The sequence below is a fragment of the Eleutherodactylus coqui genome, chromosome 4, assembly GCF_035609145.1.
Source record: "Eleutherodactylus coqui strain aEleCoq1 chromosome 4, aEleCoq1.hap1, whole genome shotgun sequence".
Classification (NCBI taxonomy): domain Eukaryota; kingdom Metazoa; phylum Chordata; class Amphibia; order Anura; family Eleutherodactylidae; genus Eleutherodactylus; species Eleutherodactylus coqui.
In genome coordinates, this window is record NC_089840.1 from 146,540,484 (window position 1) to 146,564,993 (window position 24,510).

The 24,510-nt window shown below is 43.1% G+C and overlaps 1 protein-coding gene across 4 annotated transcripts in view; it reads right to left on the minus strand.

Moving 5' to 3' along the window:
- AMPD2 (adenosine monophosphate deaminase 2) overlaps window positions 1-24,510 on the minus strand; it is a 93,080-nt gene that overhangs the window by 33,498 nt on the left and 35,072 nt on the right. For all 4 annotated transcript variants that reach the window (XM_066600259.1, XM_066600263.1, XM_066600260.1 and 1 more), the window contains exons 6-12: window positions 17,775-17,961; window positions 16,946-17,087; window positions 16,013-16,102; window positions 15,619-15,748; window positions 15,342-15,536; window positions 13,147-13,278; window positions 465-628 (exon numbers count right to left, since the gene is read on the minus strand). In XM_066600259.1, coding sequence (XP_066456356.1) covers window positions 465-628; window positions 13,147-13,278; window positions 15,342-15,536; window positions 15,619-15,748; window positions 16,013-16,102; window positions 16,946-17,087; window positions 17,775-17,961 — 1,040 coding nt within the window. The remainder of the gene's footprint in view (window positions 1-464; window positions 629-13,146; window positions 13,279-15,341; window positions 15,537-15,618; window positions 15,749-16,012; window positions 16,103-16,945; window positions 17,088-17,774; window positions 17,962-24,510) is intronic.

Sequence of the window (24,510 nt, forward strand, 5' to 3'; positions counted from 1 at the left end):
GTTGAGAAATAACGAAAATTGTAATTGGACAAATATGCTAGTGATGATGACAAAAAACTATCTGTGAAAATTAAAAGTAGGCATCAGTCATAATAACATAGTAGGTTAGGTCGTAAAAAGATATGTGATCATCTAGTTCAGTCATGAAAGCAAAATTGTAATCTGAGATATTTGCTATGATATTTAGACCAGAGCTTCTCAAACTTTGAGGCTGGCCTCACTCATGAGGTGCCCTCTAGTTTTGGCTTCTGCAATTTTCTATATAGTTGACTCCTTACTTATTGTAATGTTATACTGGCCTCAGAAGAAAAACTGAGCAGTGTTTTTTCATGTTAGCCTGGAAATTGATTGATGAGACCCAGGCCTCACCATAATTTTGCCGGTAGAAACTTAGCATAAAAAGTTAGAAAAACCCAGATGTAAGAAAACAAGTAATTGTGTATTAAATAAAAAAAAGTATTCACTAGAGTCGCGGGATCTGGACCAGCCATCGGACATTGTTGGAATGCACTTTATGGCTGACAGCCCAATGTGCCAAATTGTCCCATTCCTTACAAGAACGGCCATATATTGAAAGACGTAGCTCAGCATTTTGATATTTGCTCTCTTCCAAATCTGACATCACTTCCTGCAAATAAGAAGAAAAACAAACAAATATATAATATACACACACACATGTATAATCACACTGTCTAGAAAGATCACAGTTACAATCCTAGAAAGAACTACTGTACATGAATATACGGTACAGCATTTGATGTGACACCCACCCGAGGGCACCTTTTCTGGTATTCTGGTGACTTTCTTGAGGAGGGACAAGCGGAGTAGTCTCCTCTTCACACTTTGAATGTCTTAACCCCCTAAGGGTTTGAATTTCTTAACACCTTCAGGGCCTATTTTTGCCATAAGGGCTTATTTACATGAGTGTATATCGGCCAGTGTTTTCACAGCTGGCCAATATACGCTTCCATCTGAGCAGTTATCCCCTCCCTCCCTGTCACCGGCTCTCTGCCGCTCTCCTCCACTCCGGCGTTTGCAATGGGAGGGGACGGAGCTAAGCCCCTTTCTGTCCCGCCCACTCCCATTGCTGGCTGTGGACAAGGGGTGCGGAGGGGCAGGTGCTTAGCTCCGCTCCCACCCAGCCCACTCCCATTGCAAACAGCCGGAGAGGAAAATAGAGAGGCAGATTTTGGGGGGGATTTTCATCTCCACTTTTCAAAAGCCATAACATTTTTATTTTTCCATTGACATGGCCATATGAGGGCTTGTTTTTTGCGTGACAAGCTCTAGTTTTTATTCATAAATTTATATTCATTTTCTTTAGAGGGCAGGGAGAAAAAACACCTCACTTCTGTCAGTTTTGTTTCTTCTTTATAGCGTTAATCCTGCAGCATAAATAACATGATACATTTTTCCTGCCAGTATGATGACAATACAAAATTAGTATTTTTCTAGTTTTTCCACTTTTGCACAATAAAACTCCTTTTTTAAAATTATATTGTTTACCATTTTTATTGGTACCATTTTGGGGTATATAAGGCATTTCTGATCCCTTTTATTATGTTTTTTGGGAGACAAAATAAACAAAATAAGTTTGCCTCTGTTTTTATTTTTTTTTTACAAATTTTACCGTGCAGGATAAATAGTTTGTTCAATTTAATGTACGGTACACGTTGTTACGGATATAATGATACCAAATATGTGCGATTTTTTACATTTTTTTTTTTTTTTATACAAACAAGGGAAAGTGTGCAAAAAAGTTTTTTTTTTAGTTAGTTTTTTTTAGACATTTTTTTATGTCCCTGTAGGAGACTTGAACCATAAAAGCTATGATCACTATGCAATCTATACTTATCGTTTACAATAGATGGCAGGCTGGGACACCGGTAATTGCAGATGGACGATGACATCACAGTGGGAGTGCGCTCCCTCTGTGAACCCTTTACATGCTGCAATGTATATTTATCACAGCTTGTAGGGGGTTAATGGCAGGGAACGCTGTTCTCGATTATCACTATTGCAATTCTAAGCATTTTTGTAATTATAAATTTTATTAGCCTGTTCTGTATATTTTTTTGTACAAAACTCCTGTTCAGGCATGCAGCAAGGTGAAGGTGGGGCTGCTAAATTAGTCTTCAGCTAGCCACTATAAGGCAGTTTTCACACAACCGAGAAAATCGTGTGAGTTTTGTGTGCTGCGAGATGCACAAATCTGAAGCCAATTTTTAGAATGGGGTCATAAACATGAGCAATTTTTTCCCGCATCACACTGCAATCGCAGCATGTCCTATTTTTTAGCGCTCTCTCACAGCACAGCGCTCATTTTTTTCAATGGGGCTAGCGGCAGCACCACATGCTAGGTGCACACAATGCGAGGTGGCGTTAGTTGAGAAATTTCTTTACAGAAGCTAGAAAATTATTCTAACAGTTTAAAGATCACACTAAGACCGGGGGCACACTTGCGGTGGGTGCAAGTTGTGTCCGAGAGGTTAAGGCGCAACACTGACATGCATTTGCATTCCAAATTCTTGTCTGTAATATGGATAAGAATGGATTATGCGATGAGTTTTTTCATGTGGACCAACAATCTGTTTAATAAAAAAACAACTGTGTGCATAGCCCCATAGGCCATAGTGGGTCCATGTGCTGTCTGTGAATTAGATACTCTAGAGTACCGGAAGCCTTGTGTGAAGCTTTCCAAGAGGTTACGCCCAACTGATTATTCCTCTCAAGATTCTGTCCCGAAACTCAATCTTCTCAGAGCATGACAGTCTGTCAGACAGTACAGACCAAGTAGATTCTGAAGACATTTATTTATTTCAGAATAATAAAAGTTCATCTGAGTAGAAATGTGATAAAGATGCAGTGACACAAGGGAACATGAAGCCATAAAAGACAGCCCCCCCCCCCTTTTCCTAAGAAAAATAAGAAAAAAAAGTCTTACAAGAATTTCTTCAAACTCCTTGGCCACAGGCAGAGAAGAAAGCCGATGTAGGGGCTGGGCTTAAAGGTGTTTTCCAGCACTAAACTATTGATGACCTATCCTCAGGACTGGTCATTAATAGTTAATCAGTTGGCATCCATCTCTTGGGATCTGCTGACAGCATCAATTGGGTGAGAGTCAGTGTCACTGCAGTCCATACCTGAATGAGACTGAGCTGCTCTCAACCCATGCGACTGATGAACATGACATGACAGGCCTAAGAAGAGGCTACAGCACTCGCCCAAGTGCTGCAGCCTCTTCAAATCATCTGATCGGCGGATGACTCAAGCGGGGGACCCCTGCCAGTCAACTTTTGATGATCTATCCTGAGGATAGGCCATTGTTTAGCCCCAGAAACCCCCTTTTAAAGCCATCTAATTAATCCATTCCCTTCCTCTGAATGGGAGGCTCTTCCCAAGGTCAACTTAGCAGTATGCATGTCTCGCAAGGAAATTTATTTTTCCTTCGGAGGAATCAATCTGAGGCTACCTATAAATAGGCAAGTGCGAACTCGGCCAAATATCAGGCTCACCAGCATGCATTTTCACGACAATGCGAGGTGTTTTTTTTGTCAAAAACGCCTCCTATCACTACTGTGAAGTAGTGATCCTCCAATGTGGCTCCAGCGGATCAGCAAGTGTTTCCCATCATTTTCAATGGGAAACCTCGCATCGCACACCATTAGAGATGAGCGAGCATACTCACTAAGGCAAACTACTCGAGCGAGTAGTGCCTTATGCGAGTACCTGCCCGCTCGTCTCTAAAGATTCGGGTGCCGGCGGGGGGAAAGACCGGGGAGATCTCTCTCTCACTCCCCCCCCCCCCCCCGCTCCCCCCTACTCACTCCCGCAACTAACCAGTCTTCCCCGCCGGCACCCGAATCTTTAGAGACGAGCGGTCAGGTACTCGCATAAGGCACAGCTCGCTCGAGTAGTTTGCCTTAGCGAGTATGCTCGCTCATCTCTACACACCATGCAATGTGTTTTACCGTCTCTTTGAAGACAATGGGCGATGTGGTGCAGGAAAACACTGCTCATGTATACGACTGCATTCAAAAGAATTGGGTTCATATTCGTGCAAGATTTATGTGTCTCGCAACACACAAGTCTTGCGCGTCTCTCGGCTGTGTGAAACCGGCCTTACTCATGGATCACAAGATTTATTCACGATTGAAGCGCAGTTATACTTCTGCGACCTCTACCTCTAATAGCAAAAGCCCTATGTATGGCTGAGCCGGCTCTCTAGAGACAGAGAGGATGGAGTCCTTAAAAATCAACTTCTGGAATCCTTGCCAAAGCTAACTGTTTGATACCTACATATCCTCATCAAAATTTCATAATTTCAAAACAGTACTAATTCTTTAATTTGATGCCTATTTTATAATTTTTTATGGTACCAGGGCAGGGCCAGTATCTTTTAATTTTACTTTTTATATAAAGAAGAATGGGAGAAATAATTTTAAAAAATTCAAAATTTTCTTCTTTTTATTTTATTTTATTTCTAATTCAATGTAATAATTCTAATAAAACAAATTTATACAAAAAATAATCTTCCTTAGGCCGGCTGCACACGGCCGTGACGGGCTCCGCCGCGGAATTCCGCGGCAGAGCCCGTCACGGCGCCCCCCCAGAGACCCCAATACTTCCTGCGGATCCAGCGTCCTACGTCCCGCAAGACGCTTCGGCGTGACGCGCCGCAGCGTCATGTGACACGCCGGCCACGTCATATGACACGCCCACAGCGTCACATGACGTGGCCGGCCGTGTCATATGACGCGCCGGCCGTGTCATATAACGCAGCGGCCGTATGCAGGGAAGTGGTTTCACGCTATCTTCCGCTGTGCTACAGCGGAAGATAGCGTGACGGACGGCTTCCATTGACTGCAATGGAAGCCGTCCGCGCGTACACCCGTGGGTGAGGTCGGGTGAATTCACGGTGCGGAATTCCGCGATGGAATTCCGCACCGTGAGCATTGAGCTATTAGGTTCAATAGAACCTAATAGCTGCGGGCAACGCGGCGGAAATCCGTCCGTGGGAAGGAGGCCTTACACTCCTGTACATAACAATACCAAATGGCCTTATGGGCCATTTACATTGGACGATCATCACTCAAAATTCATTCAAACATAAAAGCACAAAAGTCTCTTACTTTTCGTTCACATGATAACGTTCTTATCGATGACTTTCAATCAGCTTAAAAACCATTGCTGGATCGTGGGTGTGTTGTTCAGTGAAAATGTTCCCCATTTAGCGCTTCACACAGAAGGCAAAGCGCAAAATAAGACGCCCACGATCCAGAGGTGATCTGCCGGTCTAAATGCTCTGCACGAGTGCTGATGATTAGAGATGAGCGAGTATACTCGCTAAGGCTAACTACTCGAGCGACTAGTGCCTTAGCCGAGTATCCTCCCGCTCGTCTCTAAAGATTCGGGGGCCGACGGGGGGGAGCGGGAAGGAACGGAGGGGAGATCTCTCTCTCCTTCTCTCCCCCCGCTCCCCCCTGCTCACCGCCGCAACTCACCTGTCACCCGCGCCGGCAGCCGAATCTTTACAGACGAGCGGGAGGATACTCAGCTAAGGCACTACTCACTCGAGTAGTTAGCCTTAGTGAGTATACTCGCTGATCTCTACTGACGACCTTAGCGGTGACATCAGCGCTCGTGCAGTCGTTTACTTGACTGTCGGCCTGTGTAAGAAGGCCATTAGGAACATAAGGTCCCTATTTTGTTTCTTCGTTTTGCTTATCATCAGCTGGTAATTCGGCTCACCCTAATCACTACATTCACCACTTTTCATTGGCAAGAGCTGATCATTACAACTTCCTTTCACTTCATTAAAGTAGAACTGACAAAGTACCGGCCCAATCTTTTTACTGGCAGAACGCTATATAATGAGATGTGCCAATGAATGTGGAGGACGTGTATATACATCCTAGCTGCACTGTGCATCAACAATTGGGATGTACATATACAGATTGTGAGTGCCATTTGATAATATTAAGCTATCTTCCTGCAGTATGGCCTTAAACTCTGCCTGATTAGAACTCACTATAAAAGCCTGGCCCTTCCATTCCCTCCTTGCTTGATTATTCTGCTCCCCAGCATTGATTATCAAGCTCCACTTCTGCCTACTCTTCTGCTATTGTGACAAGACCTCCTGATACCGACTTCTGACTACATCACCCTCATCCATTTGTACTGCAAACCGAGACCTCCCGTTGCTTTCCTCTGGCTCGTCCCTGATTACCTTCCAGACCTGCGGTTATTACACCTAAAGGCTCTTATCCAGCGCTGGTAAGACGCTTACATCAGGACCTGACATGGTGGGTATAGGAAAACAACCTCACTGGGGGCAAATATCTCATGCCAGCTTTACCACGGATGCCTCAGTAACATGTGTTTGCAATCTTTGGGTCCAGAAATCTTGGACACCTCAAGAGAGATTACCTTCCAATATGAAGAAGCTGAGGGCGATATGTCTGGGTCTTTTATATTTGTAAACTATTTTTAAGGGCCAACCAGTCATAGTCCAGTCTAACAATCCAATGCCAGTGTATTATATCAACAAGAAGGGAGGAATGAAATCTCACTCCCTGAAGCAGAAATACTGGAAGATTATGTGCTCAGAACAATATCAAAAGACATTTCAGCCATTCACATAAAAAGCAGCCTGAATGTCTCGGCAGATGGGCTCAGCAAAAACCCCATCATATCATACCAGGTGAGTGGTCATGAACAAGGAGCTGTTCAGCCAGATTATCAGTAGACTGGGTATTCTCCTCATAGATGTCATGGCCAATGTAGCAAAAGAGGCTCCAGGAGGTTCTGCTTCCTGAATCCAACAGGTCAGTCAGAGGTAACGGACAGTCTCTTGATTTTCTGGAGCAGGTAGTTTGTTTATGCGTTTCCCCTATCCCTATAATTCAGAGGGTCCTCAGGAAAATCAGAGACGAAGGGGCAATAATTATTGCGATCATTCCCTCCAGGCCCTGCAGGGTATGATTCCGGCTATTATTAACTCTTTTGAGAGGCATATTCTGGGGACATCCTACTCATCCAGATCTTCTTCATTAAGGCTACACCATCAATTCTCAGAATTTTTTCATCCTACGTCCTGGAAACTGATAGACAAGCACTGAAGAGGGGAGCACTGCCTGAGGCTGTTGTTAACACTAGAGATGAGCGAACGTACTCGTCCGAGCTTGATGCTCGCTCGAGTATTAGGGTACTCGAGATGCTCGTTACTCGAGACGAGCACCACGCGGTACTCGAGTCAATTCCATTTCCTTCCCTGCATGTTTTGCGCCATTTTCTGGCCAATAGACATGCAGGGAAGGCATTACAACTTCCTCCTGTGACGTTCCAGCCCTATCCCACCCCCCTGCAGTGAGTGGCTGGTGAGATCAATTGACCGCCAAGTATCTAAAGCAGTCCCGCCCGCGGCTCGCCTCAGACACATGCTGGCAGAGATTAGGGAGAGTGCTGTTCCTGCTATAGGGAGAGTGTTAGGCTACTGTTTCTGTCTTCAAGAACCCCAATGGTCCTTCTTAGGGCTACATCTTACCGTGTGCATTACTGTTGTGGCTGCTGGGAGCAGTTTTGCACAAATTCTTTTTTTTCATCTTGGGCTGTGCAGACTATAGCGTTCTCAGTCTGCAGTCAATTATACAGAGTATAGGGGCAGTACTGGTGAGGCAGGGACAGTGGTAGTGTAGAATCCTGTCAACAAGTACCCCAAAAAAGCTCCTTCTTAGGGCTACCTGTGACCGTGTGCATTTTACTGCGTGGCTGCTCGGAGTTGTAGTGGCTCACTATTAGCCAGCTAGGCCTTTCTGCAGCCCAGCGTATAAATTTTTCGGCCTGCAGTGTGCGTTACATAACCGTTGTGATCCTCCAAGTGCAGGCCAATAATTGCATAATTTTTTACATCGCTCTGTGCGTCCCGTCAACTTCACGCACAGCGTACGGCCACAGCCGCTGATAGAGGGAAAGACATATACACGCTATCTAGGCTGTTGGCTTTTTCAAAAAAATCTGAAAAAAACTCCTTCTTAGGGCTACCTGTGACCATGTGCATTTTACTGCGTGGCTGCTGGGAGTTGTAGTGGCTCACTATTAGCCAGCTAGGCCTTTTTGCAGCCTAGCGTATAATTTTTTCGGCCTGCAGTGTGCGTTACATAACCGCTGTGATCTTCCAAGTGAGGGTGTTTAGTGCAGCTGGGGGAATCATGACGGACAAGCGTACCCGCCTGTCAACTGCCAGTGCCGATAGGCTTACACTCATAAAGATGAACAAAGCCTGGATTTCCCCAGACTTCTCTTCTCCACCGGCGGAGAGCAGCGGAACCTAAAGATTCTTTTCGCTGCAACCGCAGATAAAAGCATTCTTCTCTATCACCGGTAAAACGGGGCATTTAGTTTTGTCAATCTGTCTTTGACATTAGTCCTCCTCCTGCTACTCCTCCTCCAGAAACATGTCATCGCGCTGAACGGCCAATTTTTCTGCGGCCCAAAAGGCTCATCTACATCTACCAATGTTTTTACAATTTTTCTAAGTTTCAAAAGTATTGAGACTGTAACATGAACCAATTTTTTCAACAGGGCTGCCTCCAGGCTCTGTTACAAATTAAGCAACAGTGAGCTGTATCTTTAAAAAAATGTTTAAGGGTTTCACCTGCCCTCTCAGTTGATAAATTTTTCAGAGGTACACTTGTACTCTTGGTACACAAATTTTTGGGGCCCACGCCTACACTCTTATCCAACTAATTTTTCCGGCCTTCGCCTACGCTCCTGGTATCCCAATGTTTCAGAGGTTGGCCTATACTATTACTACAGAAATTATACTGGGTTCTGCCGATACCGCTGCTACGTAACTGTTACTGGGGTCTGCCTATACTTCTGCCACATAAATGTTAATGGGGTCTGCCTATACGTCTGCTACAAGAATGTTACTGGGGTCTGCCTATACTGCTGCCACGTAAATGTTACAGGGGGTCTGCGTATACTTCTGCTACAAAAATGGTACTGGGGTCTGCCTATGCTTCTGTTACATAAATGTTTCAGGGGTCTGCTTATACTGCTGCAACAGAAATGTTACTGGGGTCTGCCTATAGACTTGCCACAGCAGAGTTGTACCTGCCTGGCACTTTAAAAAAAAACCCAGAATGTCTAGGGCATGAAGTGTGGGCCACAGCCAACATGTATTTCCTCTCACATAACCTCAGCTATCCGGGGCACTGCAATGGGATTTCTTTATGTATCGTCTGTGGGTTCCTGGGAGCCACCCATGCTGTGGGTGCACACAGACTTGCCACAGCGGAGTTGTACCTGCCTGGCACTTTTTAAAAAAAACAGAATGTCTAGGGCATGGAGTGTGGGCCGCAGCCAACATGTATTTCCTCTCATGTAACCTCAGCTATCCAGGGGCACTGCAATGGGATTTCTTTATGTACCGTCTGTGGGTTCCTGGGAGCCACCCATGCTGTGGGTGCACACAGACTTGCCACAGCGGAGTTGTACCTGTCTGGCACTTTTAAAAAAAACAGAATGTCTAGGGCATGGAGTGTGGGCCGCAGCCAACATGTATTTCCTCTCACGTAACCTCAGCTATCCGGGCACTGCAATGGGATTTCTTTATGTACCGTCTGTGAGTTCCTGGGAGCCACCCATGCTGTGGGTGCACACAGACTTCCCAATGAGGTGTTTTACCTGTCTCTCCCCAAAACACTGACAGACTTGGGTAGGGTGCAGAGTGCAGATGGTTTACCCCTTGCGTTGTCGATGAGGTATCCGACACCCAAACAGAATGAGTAGTGTGTGGACACATGGAGTCCCCATTGGACGCAGGGTCGTGCGGGGGGTTGGGCAGCATGTAACCCAGGAGAAGAGGCAGCGATGTGTTTCGCAGGCAGTGATTGTACTTGGTTGGAGGTAGTGTGGTGCTTAGCTAAGGTGTGCCTTGCTAATGAGTGTTTGTCCGAAGTAAAAATTGTTGAGGGGGGGCCCACTCTTGCCGCTATTGTGGCTTAATAGTGAGACCTGGGAACCTGAGAAGCAGCCCTGCATGTTGCCCCTCGCCTGCCCTATCCGTTTCTGTGTCGTTTCCATCACTTTCGTAGGTTTTGCAGATTTGCACAAATGAAAACCTTAGCGAGCATCGGTCATATACAAAAATGCTTGAGTCGCCCATTGACTTCAATGGGGTTCGTTACTCGAAACGAACCCTCGAGCATCGCGGAAAGCTCGACTCAAGCAACGAGCACCCGAGCATTTTGGTGCTCGCTCATCTCTAGTTAACACCCTTTTAGCCTGTTTTGCCACTTCCACCACCATTATTGTTGGACATGGCAAGAGGAGAGGGCCGCGTATCAGGTCAGGGAACATCTTTGTCAGGTGCTATATTTGTGCGGGAATGATGCCATGGGCGGTCCAGGTCCCTCCCTCTGCCTCTGATTGGGTTTCTCTCAGTAAGTGAAAGTCCAGAACTCCTCCCTGTAACTGAGAGCTGTTGGACCAGCATCTGGACCTCCCTGGTCAGTGAAGGTCTATTCTACTCAACAGCAACATCTTTAGCAGAACTTGGGGGTATATCCTTAGCTCAGATCAGTAGAGTGGCACCATGGGCATCTACCTGCACCTTCGCAAGTCATTACAAGCTGGATGTATCCACTGCAAGAGAGTCAGCATTTAGCAGACAAGTATTCAGTAGTGCTTTAATCCTACCCTTTTCCTTTTTATATTGCTTTTTTAAATCCCTCTGTGTGTTCACTGTGGGATAAAGATGATAAAATTTGAGTACCGAAATTTTTCTTTCCTCGAGTCTGCGGGCAGCACAAAATCCCTCCAAGTAAACTGCATTACTTAAATTTACACAAATAGTGCTTGTGTTTAGGAAGTTTTTAACCATTTAGTGATGCAACCCTATTTTTTTTCCATTTTGGCTTTTTCCTCCCCATTTAAAAAAAATCGTAACTCCTTTATTTATCCATCGATGTCGCTGTTTGAGGGCTTGTTTTTTGTTGATTGAGTTGTATTTTTCTATGGTACTATTTAATGTACAATATAATGTACTGAAAAACTTTAAAAAGAATTCAAAGGGGAGTAAAATGAAAAAATAAACGACATTCCGTCATCTTTCAGTGCGTCTTGTGTCTATGATGCACAAACTGCAACAAAAATGACATGATACCTTTATTCTATGGGTCAGTATGATTACTACGATACCAAACATGTTTATTTTTTTGCTGTACTACTTTTAATTTTAATTTTTCTTCAAAGATTTTTAATTTTTTTAAATTATTTTCTGCCCCAACTTTTGCACGCAATAACTTTTTATTTTTACATCGACATAGTTGTGTAAGGGCTGATTTTTTGCAAGATGTCCTGTAGTTTACGTTGGTACCATTTCGGGAATACATACGACTTTTTGATCACTTTTTATTGCTTTTTTTCTGGGAGACAGGGTGAGTGAAAGTGCATTTCTAGCGTTCTTTTTTTTCCCTTTTTTTGAACGACGTTCACCATGTGGGATAAATAATGCGCTACTTTGATAGATCAGACTTCTACGGACGCTGCAATATCAAATATGTATTTTTGTTTTATGATTTAGACTTTTTTATTATAGATATGGCAAAATTGGGGGTGATTTAAACTTTTATTACTTTTTTTTCACAATTGATAAAACTTTATTGATCTGATTTTTACTTTTTTTTAGCCCCCCCCCCCCAGGGGACTACAACATGCAATGTTTTGATCGCTCCTGCAGTATGATGTAATGCTATAGCATCACATCATACTGCGATCTGACAGGCAGTCTATCAAGCCACCTCACAGGGACGGCTTAATAGGCAGTCTGCTAAGGCTGCCTTGGGGCCTTTTAAAAAAGCCCCCAGCTGCCATGACACCCATACGGCTCCCTGCGATCTCATGCGGGGGGGCCGTATGGGACCCATGAACATCGTTTGGGGGTTTTAAATGCAGCTGTCAGAATTGACAGCAGCATTTAGAGGGTTGATAGCCACAATGGGCCGCGCAGCCGATTGCAGCTATTGCCCGCGGGTGTCAGCTGTAATAAACAGCTGACGCCCGCAGTGTATGAAGAGAAGTCGCCCCGCGATCTCTCTTCATACTTACCCCGCAACTGCCATGACGTAAATGTACATCATATAGCGGGAGTGGGTTAAGGGGGCCAGACCAATTGATTCTTCTTCTTTCTTCTGTCCTAGAGGGAAGGAGACGCTTAACACTTTGTGGGTTGCCTTCACACTGAAAAAAAAAATTTCAGTAAGCAAATGTTATCCTTTTTGGTGCTTTTTCCCTAACTTGGTGTATTTTTAGGAGTCAATGTTTTTTTTTTCAAAATTGCAGTTCTAATATGGTAATTTTTCTAGTGTTTTCCCACAGGCTTCTATGTAGGAAAAAACATACTTGTTAAAAATGGGTGAATTTCATGGGGTTATTTTTGCTTTTTTAATAACTGAGAAAGAAGCCTTGCGGAGCTAAACTAGCAATTTCTGATAATGCTGATCTATGATGTGCACAAATTCCAACAGACCGTGGCATGGGTCCCTATATCCTAAGACTAAACATCATTAGGAATATTTTCAACCAACTGATATTTCCAAATACAGATAATACTGCATTGTTTAGTGTATTATTAACTGAAATGCAGAAGTACTAGACCTTTTCTATAGCAACAGTAGCCTAGCCTTTTTTTATAATGCTGACAAGAGCCTGAACAGCTGGTGAACAGCTATTAATATTGTTGGAAGCTAAAAAATTCTATATTATAATTATATAAAAAAAGAAAAAAGCCTGGAGAGAAACTGCAAGCTTTGGTCTTTAAGTAGGTTACCATTCTTTTTCAGCAATTTAGCCAGACAGAATAGCATAGCCGACTACTCTATTCTGTCCGGATAAATCTTCGGGACAAAAACCATAGACAGGTGTGAGATGTAACATGAACCTACCCTAAATACTGCACTCAGTAATGGACCACTTCTACCAAATAGACTTCTGGCTTTGTGAGATACTTCACTGCTTTTCTGAGGGTCAAGGAACTTCCTCTGTTTGCAACTCCCATGCAATATATTGTCTATATACATTCAACAATTGCCAAATTACATCTAATACACTGTACAAAGGAAGAGCCCATAAGAATAATACCTTGATTATGTGAGCAAAGTATTTTCCTGACACTATGTTATCTGTCTTGATGAAGATCTCTCTTAGAACAGATTCACCAATTGGATTGTATTTGGCGTTGAATTTATCAAAGCGATGGAAAGTATTTCTGTCCTATTGGAATGAAACAAAACAAACAGGCGTAAGTAAAGTAATTCTTAACCATAGTCACATGCAATAAGTGTAATAGTCTCATATACACATATCACTGTGCTCGTGTTACACAGAGATATATGAGCGTGAAGGTTTAATACCGCCACCTGATATAACCAGATAGTTATTTTAAAAATTTCCATCTATTAGGCTACATTCCCACTGAATTGTAACCTCCATCCTCGGATTCCATTACTGATTATGCTATTCTTTCCGGTACAAAGGTTGAAAGCTTGTAGCTTTGCTCTCTGTTCTAGTAATCAAAACCTATGGTTCCAGTAGGGTTGCTAAATTCAGGGAATTCAGATGGATCCCCGGGATGGAGACTACAATGCAGTGTGAATGTATCATTATACTGTATAAGCAGATCTGGATAACACTTTCCTCAGATTAACATTTTGGACTTGAAAATGAATGCCCACTTTCCATAAAATGTTTTGCTAGTATTTTCATTGATATTCCAAATTATACACATCCAGTCACTAACAACGTCTACAAGCTAGCATTCATTTTAGTAGCCTAGTGGATCCTAGTGACTCAGTCAGTGCAAGAAGTTGGTTCACCTTGAACACATAAGGTTTACAAGGCCCTTCCTCTATGTTTTTTGGGGGATTTAAGGCAAGTAAAACTACATTTGGCACATCCGTATGTGGAAAAATAAGAATTTCTTAAATATTTTGATCTGCTCCAACCTTTCAAAATCGCAGCATGTTAAAGCTGTGGCTTATTCATGACATTTTTACCATGACATTTACCAATGGGGAAAACTGCACTTTAGGCCTCTTTCAGGAAAGTGCATTTCATATCTGTATTTAAATCAGTGTTTAGCGGACCATAATACGGTACTAATGTTGACCTATGACTCTATTTACATGAGCGTATAAAATATGGAAATACTGGAAAAATGCAGTATATACTAGTTTTGCTTAGTTTACGGATGTAATATGTTTATGAGGGCTATGAACAGTGATTAAAATACAGATGCATTTGTATTCCATCCATATTTGCATTCATTGGTATTATTTTCGATTAGAAAAAAATGGATTAGTTGTTGCCCAGTAGAAAATATCATTAATGCATGCAAATATGGATGAAATAATGATGCCATACTGATTCAGTTTCATCGGTACGTCCCTATTACCAATGGCTACAAATATACTTGTGTGAAAGAAGCCTAAAGAAAGTTATCTGCAGTACAGCAAGTGTCATAGGAACATTTCCTGTAACTGTGCTAAACTTAAAGGGGTTGTCCCGCGGCGAAATGCAATTTTCAACCTACCCCCGCATTCTGCCCCGTTAAAATCAATACCGTTTGTAATTAAAAAAAAAAAAAAAATCGCTTACCTCCGTCCCAGTTCGCGCAGCATCTTCTTTTAAAGATGGCCGCCGGTCCTTTCCCAGGGATGCACTGCGGTTTTCTCCCATGGTGCACCGCGGGTCTTCTCCCATGGTGCACCATGGGCTCTGTGCGTTCCATTGCCGATTCCAGCCTCCTGATTGGCTGGAATCGGCACACGTGACGGGGCGGAGCTACGCGATGACACGTAGAAGGGGGCGGAGCCAGAACGCAGCTCGTGCCCGGACTGACCAGAAGGGAGAAGACCCTTCTGCGCAAGCGCGTCTAAAAACGCCAGAAGACACCAAAATTAGACGGAGCCATGGAGACGGGGACGCCAGCAACGGAGCAGGTAAGTGAATAACTTCTGTATGGCTCATATTTAATGCACGATGTATATTACAAAGTGCATTAATATGGCCATACAGAAGTGTATAACCCCACTTGCTTTAATGAACAGCACTCCCATAACAGCCAAAACTACATCTTTGTTGTACCTTAGTGGTATGCTTCTTAATCACGATACTATTGCTACTATCTTGTAGTTGGGGTTGCTTATTGGTCATGCAACTAGGACATAAGGAAACTGGGACTCTTCTCAGACAGGCGTGCAGCAGCTCCCTGCTTTACTGTCCAATATTACTATATATAAGGCTTATCATTTTCCATGTATAAACATCATTCTCACCGCATGCACATCCAGCGTATCAACACTGAGATCATATGCTGTTAGGTTCATGTTTTGGAATACTTGTCGCAGTGTCTGCTCTTTTCCTCCCTCCACATGAACTATATCTTCCAAGTTCTTTTTCATTGATCGTTTGATAAATCGGAGCAAATGCTTCTGATTCATGCAGGATGCCGCATGAATATGTGTGTCCACCTTTAGAAGAGAACTCCAAGTCAGTTTTTTTTCATATAATTGGTTTCAATAACTAAATGTCAGAGACTAGTAATGTACACACCTTACGTATGTTGTAGAAGTCTCTGTGTGGCACCTTTTTCTGAGCTGCTAATTCTTTCATCTCATTTAACAAAACATGCATCTGGAAACGGGAACTGAGATACTGCAGCCGCCGGTAGCAGAATGATTTACTGTGGGGAGATTAAACACACATGAAAAGTTTGTGACTGTTTAAATGAAAAGTACACAAAAAAGACTGAAAAAGCACAAATGGAAAATAATAGGTACAACAATACACTTGGTGCCCAGCAACATGCCGACACAGCATAAACAGAAAGAAAGCTAATTATTCAATAGTTTGCTTCCTGATAGCACATAACAGTCTCAATATAAAAGGACACCTTGTTTAAATATTAAACCATGTGAAACCTACTGCCTTTTTCTACACTACTTACATAGGGCCATTGATAATAAGAGCCATGAGTACATTCATGTCAGCCACAAATTCTGAAAGATCCAGATATGGAAGATCCAGTTCAGTATTTCTGAAAGAAAAACCATGGTAAATACATATGGCCTACAAACTAGCCTACTAATGTAGCAGAAGAATGAAGTTCTTTAACAGAAAGTGGTTCTTGAAGTGATACAGCAGAAATTATTGCACCAGAGGGCCATTCAAAACTGTGCACTATATTCCAATTAAGGCACCTCACAGCCTCATTGGTCAAGAAGCACCACGTGGTCACCCTGTGAAACCTTTTGGCATATGAATGTTGTAGCTGCAACTACATGGTGCCTCTGGGCCAACTGATGCCTTTCAACACATCAAAGGATCGGATTATTGGAAGGTATCAGTCAGGAGAAGGGACCAAAACATCTCCAAGGCATTATATATATCATCGGACACAGTGAACACGCCAGCAAGTAGGGGATTACATTTGGCACAACAGTGACATCGCCAAGAACTGAGCATCCCTCAAAAACTGATGAGAAGACCACACCAAGAGGCCAACAGCAAGATTAAAGGAGCTGCAGGAGTTTCTGGCAGGACATGAGGCTTTACATTTAGAATACAGTTCACAATTTTGACCCTAACTCCGATTCAGTAAAAAAAAATCAGCGGAAGCAACATGGATTCTCTTTTTAAGCTAATGGCAGAAACACTTTAGCACTTTAAGAAATGTAACAAAGGCTACAGTTAAAACAGTGACAAGGAAAACCACAGGATGATTTGAGTGGTGTGGTATGAATCACAACTACATTCCTATGTGGCATGCACCACAAACTATCAAGGTTGAAATGATGAGACCCTCTGATACTTTGGGTTTACAAAAAGAAAAGAAGTTCAATATGTCACTGTAATACTATATGTAAAAAGAAACGCTTACTTGTCCATGATATCGTACTTTGTATACACATGTACCACACCTTCCACCATTTTTAGCACAAAGCCCAAGTCAGGTGGCATAGTGCTGGGGTCACACACGTCATATGGATGCTGGTCAGAGAAGGGAGGATGCACAGGAGCATCTGTGGAAAAAAACTGACATCTTAAAGGGTTTTCTATGGAAATACTATTGATGACATATCTTCCGGATAGCTGATCGTCTGGGGTCCACCACTTTGAGCCCCAGTGGATCGGGTGGCAACACTGGGGTCGGAGCGGAACCAATTAGTTGCAACCACTGCAGCCATCATTGACTTTAATAACAGCTATGCCGGTTGCTACACAAGTGTAGGACCCAACTGCTTCCTCTCCAACCCCTGTCTATTGCTGTGGTGACAGCAGGCGTACGATCAGCTAGGTTCCTGAGCGGCGGACCCTAGCCGATCAAACACCTGGCATTTTAACAGAGGTGTGTAGACTTTTTATATCTACTGTATACTAATTTATGAAGCTCTCAATGAAGTCTGTGGTTAGGTTTCTGACTGTAAGGAAGGAATTCTGAGCTTAGGAAAAAAAAGAGCTTCAACCCCATACCCGCGTTAAAGACAATTCCTAGGTGGAAGGCTGAGAGCCCCCTAATGGTATAAACAGTCCAAAATTGGCCCAATGGTCACTTTGCAGACACAAAAATTAATAATGAAAGTGCAGGGTAGTGCAGCAGGGTGTGGAGAATGGATAAAACCTTGGAAGAGAAGGAACGGATCTGAATTATGTGAATGGCATTTACACCCTGCAGACTCACCCTTGCGTAAGGCCCTCCTGAATATTACCTGCAGCGACAGGGGTATCAGCACTCTCCTCTTGAAGTGGACTGTCTAAAGTTTCATCACTGAGTTTCTTCAGGTGCTGAGCAGTAGTTCGACAAAAGGTTTGCATGGACATATTCATATACTTTTGACGAATGAATAAAGCCCGTACCACACTTTTTGCTGCATCCAGAAGATCTGTGAAAGGCACCTAAAAGAACAGGCAAAAGTGAGAACCAAGAACAATACTATGTAAGGCTAGTAAAATGCTAAATTTGAAGTACATAATGGAAAGTATTGGATTGTATGAAGTCCAGGAACAATAACAAAAATAAGAACATAATAATTTTAGGATGAATTGGTTGTCACACAACAGTCCTATTTTTACTATCATGAAGCAACTGTTAATAAGATCATACAAGTAAGAGGTGGGTGACGAATAAGGCCGCCTGCAGACGAGCGGGTCGGATCCGGCAGCGAGAATTCTCGCCGCGGGACCCGACCCGAGAGCATGCAGGGACGAGCGCGTACTCACCCGCGCCTTGCGGCCCCGGCTCTTTCATGTGCTGGCTGCGGCGCAGTCGGCGCATGTGCAGACCGCAGCCGGCGGCCAGGTGAGTGCGTGCCCCGCACAAAAATAGGACATGCCGCGGTTTGTTTGCCGCGCGAGATTTCGCGCGGCCAAACCGCCGCCGTCTGCATAGGAGTGCGTATTGTAATGCACTCCTATGCAAACTTTCGGTGGCGGAAATCCCGCGGGAAATACCGCGGCGGGATTTCTGCCCGTGTGCAGGCGGCCTAACTGACAGATTCTCTGTAATTAGGATTTCTTGTTGTCCTACCACCCCTTTTTAAGGTCAATGACAGTGAATGCGGCTGTGGAAAAATACGTTAATTCCCCCTTCGAGTCTAAAAGTGCAGAATACACAGCCTGGAGGGGACGAGCTACAGAACTGCAGTCTTCATAGCAGAGGTCACTGATACCGTGAGGGTATCACAAAATAAGAAAAAAATGGAATGCATTTTTAACCCCCTAGTGACCAAGCCTGTTTGTGCCTTAATGACCAGGCCAAAATTCTGGAAATCTGACGTGTCACTTTAACATAGAATAACTCCATAAGGCCTCTTTCACATGGGCAACAAATTCGTGCAATTTTCCTGTGATGTGAGAGTATGAGAAATGGCATGTTTGTGAAACCCATGTTTTTCAATGGGTTCCTTCACATTGGCGATGTTTTCACTGATGCAATGTTGCGAAAAAAAATAAGGGCATGCTCCATATTTGAGCGATTTGCTATTTTTTTGTAGCCCATGTTTTTCTTATGGAGCCGCCTTGTTTATCGCATCAACCTTCAGTCCTCATTGCCCACAGAAGATCACTTACTGGTTGTGCAATTCATAAATTCCACCTCCAGGAAGCGATGGCTCTGACTGGTTCATCTAGCGCAGCTCAGCCAATTAATGCAACACTCAATGAACCACTGCGATGGCTGTGATTAGTTCATCCAGCGCTACATTGATTGGCAGAGCAGAGGCCAAAGAACCGATCAATATCGAGTGCGTTGTGGAGGCAGGATTCATGAAATGGCCAATCAATGCCGCGGCTCAGCCAATTCATAAATCCTGATTTCACGACACATTTTTTTGTCCACCACACATATGAATGAAGACTTATACCCCAAAATGGATACGCCTGTTTGTCCCATGTTCAGAAACATACCCATTGTAGCCCCAATCTGCTTACTGGACACATTGTGAGGCCTGTAATGAAGGTAACACCCATTGGATTTCAGGGCACAACGGAATAAATTCCAGGCCCCATTGCTCCCCTGTAGAGCCATCAAGCTGCCAAAACTATACAACGACCCCCACAATTGACCTCATTTTAAAATCTAGACGCCTTAGCCCATTTATCTAGGTTAACTGAGTATTCTGACTCTACAGTTTGCAAAATTTATTATAAACCAGGTGAAAAATAAATTTAATTTTTTTTTTCATAAATGTCACTTTCATGGCAGTTTTCTTGTTTCAAACAGGGAAAACTGGGGAGACGGACCCCAAATTTTATAGCACTAGTTCTTCTGCGTTCAGCAGTAGCCCCAATCTGCTTACTGGATACATGGCTAGGCCTATAATAAAGGGAACACCCATTGGATTTCAGGGCACAACTGAATAAATTCCAGGCCCCATTGCTCACTTGTGCAAAAAAAAAAACTGACTCCCTAAAAAGAATCCCCCTCCCCCTCAACCTTTTTGGCATTACCTAAATCTTAGATAAAAGTCTGATGTCTGAAAATGGATAATTATAGAGGCCTGGTTGGGATGGGCACATGGGGCAATAAAACTGGGTAACCCTCCTTCTCCCATGCTTACTGCAAACCCAACGCTTTTTTGGGGAGTAATTTTTCACCTCAGTGGCAGGGATGGGGTGTAAACAGTGGCGCTCTGTGAACCGTCGCACCTCCTCAGACTCGTAAGCTTGAGGTCCCACACAGAAGGCGCTCAACAGATACCCGCAGCCCATACAAAATGTAATTATATATGCGCTGCGGGTATATCCGCGACCATAGAGCACAATGGGCTTCATGTCGCGGATATCTGCAGTAAAATAGAACCTGCTTCGTTCTGTTTTTTGCGAGTTGATTACGTAATTCCAACCTGCTAATGTGAGCGGAATTGTGTAATCTAATGCATTTGATTGATGCACTTATCACGGATCAAACACTCGCGGAATCCACAATTCCTATCCGGTAGTGTGAGACCGGTCCAAGGTAGATCGCTACCTTTTTATACCATGGAATAACGGCGAGCACGTGACCGGGAATCACTCAATGGGGACTTCGGTCACTGCTCTAGGCTACTTTTGGTAGCCGGGAGCAAAGAGATCTTGAATTTCCCAGGCCTCCCCTGGCTTCTGTGCATCCATCTGTCATTTTGCCACCAGGCGAAATGTCAGAAGCAAAAGGAGGTCCGTGGAGGATGATTGCATCGTGGGACAAATACGGAGGCCTCCAGTAAAAAGTTTCATATCCCCTCAACAACGCATTGGTGAGGGAAGATGAAACTTTAACTTTTTTTAAAGCTTTTACATGATCGTCATTTCGCATCCCAAAGGCCTCATAAAGAGAACATATACAACTGAATAAAAAATTCACAGATGATTCATTTCCTTTTAGTACCTCCGTATATCTGCTAGGGCGATCTCCCCAGTCAATTATAGGACCGGATACAATATTCACCTCTATCTCACAAGAGAGTTTCACTAATAGCCAGAGTTCATGTCAGCGTGAGCCAATGTCAATTTTGCTTGTCTGGCTTAGGGATACGGTGGTGCATACCAGTATCTAAGATCCACAGCGTATAGCAATGAGTAGTTGGAAAAATATACTTCTTGTCCAGGTTCTTTGTATTATACAACAATCAGGCTCAACGCGTTTCTACCGCCTTCGCGGTTCATCAGGAGCCATATACAAATATAGATAGAACCGGATAATCATGGGATCAGGCACCTAGGAGCCTGCTCAAAAGGAATAATTGGGATCCTCAGAGCATGCGCCACAGGTGTCTAAAGGCAGACTTCAATTATATGTCTCCGCGTGATAGTTATCTCCAGTTACACGCCTCCAGACAAGGTGTCTGCTATACAGCAGAATGACCATCTGTCATAATCCACAGTGGCTATCTTGGTTTGCAGGTGTTGACTGATGATTGCAACTGCAAACCTGATGCCCAAAACATATGCTGCCAGGATAGATAAAAAGGCTTCAGGGGTGTGAGACAATGTTATGCCAAAGTATAGAATCAAGTTTCCTCCACCTCACTATACTTCTATACCCTATCCCTGAAAAAAACCTTATAGTTTGTACGCCTAACCATATACAGAGATACTAGAAAATGCCCTATAGTACTCTTCTATGCTCGAGAACTAGTGCTAATCACTGGTGTCTCGGTAAGGTGGGTGGTAAGAGAACCAAATAAACAAACAAGAAATCCGGCAGCAGCTCCAGCCTTAAAGGTAGCCTTTCGGTTGCGATGCGGCCGGTGTAAATGTGTATCGCCCATATGGATGAGGCGTTTAATGCGTTTTTTTGAGAGGCAAAATGAACAATATAAGCATTTAAGCCGGTCTCATACGAACGGGTTGCATTCTGCATGCGGGAGCCTGCAGTGGAATCTGGCTCTGAACGTGGTTGGCGACCCTGCGTACTCATTTTCCTTTGTACTGCGGATGACCGCGGCGCGCAGTACAAATTTAAAAAAATCACTGTTTTTCTTGCGCCATTGCTAGGCAATGACGCGGGTAACTGCGACCTATCCATAGTATCAATTACGGGTCGGAGCAGATATGCGAATGTTCTATTTTTTTAATGTGTGCGGAATACTGCAGATCATCCACACACGTGACAATCATGGATTCTGCAATTCAAATTATGTGAGACCGTCCTTTGTCTTCTTTTGCTAGGTTAGGTTTTTTTTCACGTTTTTTACCATGCTGGATAAATGTGTGTTTAATTTGTTGTACAGGTTGTTATGGATATGATGATACAAAATATGTGGGATTTTTGGATTTTATTTTATTACAAACCTGAAAGAGTGCAAAAAAGAGGGTTTGTTATTTTTTTAAAGTTTTTTTCTTTTTACAATATTTTTAAGTTAATTTTTTTTACTTTTTCTTCTAGGTTACTGTAGGTGAGTTGAACCATAAAAGCTATGATCTCTATGATAATGCATTGCAGTACTTCTGTAACCCTAGGGCCCTCACAGAGGGAGCACACTCCCCGTGTGAACTCCTTACATGACGCAATGTACATTGATCATGGCATATAAGAGGGGATCGGTGTTCTCACAGGGAGGCCAGCTATCAGTCACAGCCGACTCCTGCTGCGGGATGGCGTGGCCTCACTTTTGAGCCCGCACCATCCACGGGACGTAAGTTTTCGTCTTGTTGCGTTAAGTGCACCCTAGCCAGAATATAAACTTAAGTCCTATGGTGTTAAAATATGGACATCTGATAGTCAGACACTTAGGAGATGTAGGCATTAATAAAGAAGCCACCTACATAGTAATCATACTAGTTATAGTAGATGCTTGGAACAAACTGTCAGGACATGTGGTTGAAAAATTAACAATACATGAAGTGTAGCACGTCTGGGATATATCTATCCTAAGAAAGGAATTAAAAGAAAAATCATTATGGCAGACTGGATGGAATATTTAGTGTTGTTCTACTCTCAATTTTCTGTTTCCATACAGCTACATACATTGCTATTCAGGGCTACCCAGAACATCTTCTGAATGAAAGGAGACACAAGTAGGAAACTTAGTAGAACACTTAGATGGATGAGGGAAAACCTTTTGGTACTATGGTGGTGTTTGTTGGCCATCTTGAGGGCAACCATCTTAGATTCAGCCCAAGATACTTCAATGGAAAAGGGGTCATGGGATACATGATTTAAAGTTAGAATATCAGAGATTGATGGGTGTAGTCATTCCTTTAATACCTGCAACCATTTTCGTGTTCTGGATGATGTTGGGTATTAATAAAAGTTGTTAGTGTTATGAGAAACACTAATTGCATGTCTTTATAGGTACCAGAAAATACCGTTGACAACCCAAGACAGAACTGGGATCATCTTGATGGTCGGTAGCAGAAGTTCACATGAGGTGGCTGAGGCTTTCAATCAACGGCTTGCAGTTACAAGCAGTGGCCACTACACAGATTGGAGCAGCAGCTTCCGCTCCATACCTATGTATTAAGGTGCTGACAGCGGACATACATTGAACCAATTGGCCAGGGTCCAGAGAGGCAGACCCCAGCTAATCAACTCTTGATAAACTATCATAGCGATAGCTCATCAATAGTATTTCCCTTTAAGTTTTACATCTCTCTTTCTCTCAGTGGGCCATATGACCTTTAGACAAAATGTAATTTTAGACAGAAGAAAACTGAATAAGCACAGTTTATGATTATTACAACATCGATATCTGTGAAAAAGTAACTGACCCTTTTAACTTAACTGATTGCATTACATTTATCAGCAAAAATTGCAACAACTTACTGTTTTTAATACATTATTAGTTCAAAACTGTGCATATTACAGTCAGATTAACTACAGAAAAGCTTAGAGAAGGCAAGTGTTGTTATATCCGCACTAGTAACTTGCTAGTGTGCATTTGACTATGCAAACTCAGCTAGTCGTGCATTCATTTAGCTGCGGGCGATGTAAATAACCCACGTCATAATAGAACTCAAATATTTTTTTTACTTATTAAATCATGGGTTTGAGGAACACTAAGGAAACTGCATAGTAAACGAACTTATTAAAAAATAGGTTTGTGAGTGATCAATCTGTCCCAAAAGATTTTCTGCTTATTTGTAGACCTTATGAACTAAACTGAAAATATAAATAAACTAGCTGATATACCCGGCTTCGCCCGAGTTACTTTAATACAGGTGTTTACACGTTGTTTGCACGGAAAAGTCAAGGTTACTTTAGAGTAACCAAGGAAGAAAATATGTATACACATAGAGGAGCATTAGATTCTCCTTAGGCTGCATTTACCGATGTCCCTCTGCAGAATGTGCCACTCCTCCAACTTGCCTCATTTAGGACCTAAAGAATGCTCACGCCAAATTTCACGCTTGTACAACACCGAGAAGTTACATTACATAGGGGTGCACTTGCTTTTGCAATTAGCAGTGAATAATTGACTTGTGACCCTTTTGCTTTTCCTATTTAGGATCTAAAGAATGGGCATG